Source organism: Nicotiana tomentosiformis, chromosome 10 (assembly GCF_000390325.3).
Source record: "Nicotiana tomentosiformis chromosome 10, ASM39032v3, whole genome shotgun sequence".
Taxonomy (NCBI): Eukaryota; Viridiplantae; Streptophyta; class Magnoliopsida; order Solanales; family Solanaceae; genus Nicotiana; species Nicotiana tomentosiformis.
In genome coordinates, this window is record NC_090821.1 from 38,645,693 (window position 1) to 38,647,696 (window position 2,004).

At 41.7% G+C, this 2,004-nt stretch overlaps 1 protein-coding gene and 1 non-coding gene across 2 annotated transcripts; one reads left to right on the forward strand and one right to left on the reverse strand.

Moving 5' to 3' along the window:
• Nucleotides 1-311: 311 nt before the first annotated feature.
• On the reverse strand, nucleotides 312-418 carry LOC117277874 (small nucleolar RNA R71). Its single transcript, XR_004508210.1, has one exon. It is a non-coding gene; the product is annotated as a small nucleolar RNA R71 (small nucleolar RNA).
• A 540-nt stretch (nucleotides 419-958) lies between these two features.
• On the forward strand, nucleotides 959-1,741 carry LOC138900040 (uncharacterized). Its single transcript, XM_070186741.1, has one exon. The coding sequence runs from the start codon at nucleotides 959-961 to the stop codon at nucleotides 1,739-1,741; it is 783 nt and encodes a 260-aa protein (XP_070042842.1).
• Nucleotides 1,742-2,004: the final 263 nt, after the last annotated feature.

Here is a 2,004-nt window from a genome sequence, read left to right on the forward strand (position 1 = left end):
GACCACCTCCAATTGCAGCAAATAATTTTGAATTAAAGCAAGGGTTGCTTCAAACCATTCAGAACTGCTGTGTCTTCAGAAGGAAGATAAACGAAGATCCAAACACACATCTAATGGACTTCGAGGAGATTATGAATACCTTTCAATACAATGGGGTTTCACAAGATGCAATGTACTTAAGGGCATTCCCCTTTTCATTTAAAGATGATGCTAAGAAGTGGCTTCGAAGCTTGCCCAATGGATCGATTAGAACATGGGAGGAGATGACCAGAAAATTCCTTGATAAATATTTTTCCTCGGCTAAAACGGGCAAGTTTAGAAGATAAATTCATAACTTCTTCCAGAAAGAGACTGAAACTGTTTTTGAAGCATGGGAGAGGTTTAAGGAGATAGTTAGAAAGTGTCAACATAGCGGAATTGAACTCTGGATGCAACTCCAGGACTTTTGGGAAGGATTGACACCGACCTCGCGGAGAACATTGAGCAATGCAATTGGATGCCCCTTGATGAAGAAGACTCCAGAGGAGATAGTTACAATTCTTGATGAGTTATCCGAAGATGCTAATCAGTGGCCCTCTGAGAGTGCGGAAAGAAAAAAATCAACTGGTGTTCACCAAGTTGATGCTACTTTGTGCAAGTACAGCTTGATGCTATGGATAAAGAAATACTAAAGCTGACTGTAGCCTAGATGCAAAATGTACCTCACGCAACTTGTGATATATGTGGAAGAGGACACCCTACTCATGAGTGTCAAGCCTTAACTGAGGAAGTGAATGTTGTAGGAAATTATAATTTTAATGCAATGGGTCAGAGGCACACCGGGTTTTCGTGGAGTTCACCTGGGGGTACTGCAAATGCATGGCAATAAAACAACCCCAGATTCCAGGAACAAGGAGCTCCAGGTTTTCAAAATCAGCAGAGGCAACAATATCAGTCTCCACAGTCGAATCAATCCAGCATGGAAGATCTTATAAAGGCTTTCATTATCAAGACAGATGGGAGGCTTGATGCTAATGGTGCAACTATCAAAGAACTGAGCACATCTTTTAGAAACCTGGAAAGACAGGTTGGGCACGTAGCTACTCTAATGTCTGAGATGCTCCCAGGAACACTCTCGGCTGATACAGAAAGAAATCCCAAAGAAACAGTGAATGTTGTAACTTTGAGAAGTGGGCAAGTGTTGAAAGATCTCACACCAATCCAAAAAGATATGAGACATGAAAAAGAAAGCGGGGAGCAGCTGAAAAGTGGTGTCGAAAAGAAGAAGGAAGAAAACTCGAGAAGGGAGGAACCTGAGGCGAGCAAGCATATGCCTGCGCTACCTTTTCCCCAACAGCTAAGTAGAGAAAAGCTGGACAAGCAGTTCGAGATATTTCTAGATGTGCTGAAAAATGTTCATGTAAACTTACCATTCACAGAAGTGCTCTCACAGATGCCTACTTATGCTAAATTCTTGAAAGAGATCCTTATGAAAAAGAGGAAAATAGAGGAGACCTCGGTGGTCAAGCTCACAGAGCATTGCAGCGCGATATTACAAAATAAACTCCCACAAAAGTGTGAAAATCCAGGGAGTTTTACCATACCTTACTCTGTAGGAACTATTAATTTTGATAAATCCTTATGTGATTCTGGTGCTTCAATTAATTTAATGCCTCTATCTATCTACAGGAAACTGGAGCAGGAGATTGGAGAGATAAGGTGTGCACCCATATCTTTGCGCTGGCAGACTAAACGACTATAACACCTGAGGGGATAGTGGAAGATGTGTTAGCTCAGGTGGATAAGTTCATATTCCCTATGGATTTCATAGTGGTTAATATGGAAGAGAACAAGGAGGTCCCCCTCATCCTAGGAAGACCATTCTTAGCGACGAGTAGAGATATATTAGATATACAAGAGAGAAAACGCATGCTTAGAGTGGGTGAGGAAACTGCGACTTTCAAGATGGATGTAGAAAAGGGGGCACAAAAGGACAAACCAATTGTGAGTGTTGAATGGAAAGTG

Excerpts from the sequence above, each read along its gene's own strand:
- LOC138900040 (XM_070186741.1), top strand. The coding sequence starts at position 959 with ATGGAAGATCTTATAAAGGCTTTCATTATCAAGACAGATGGGAGGCTT.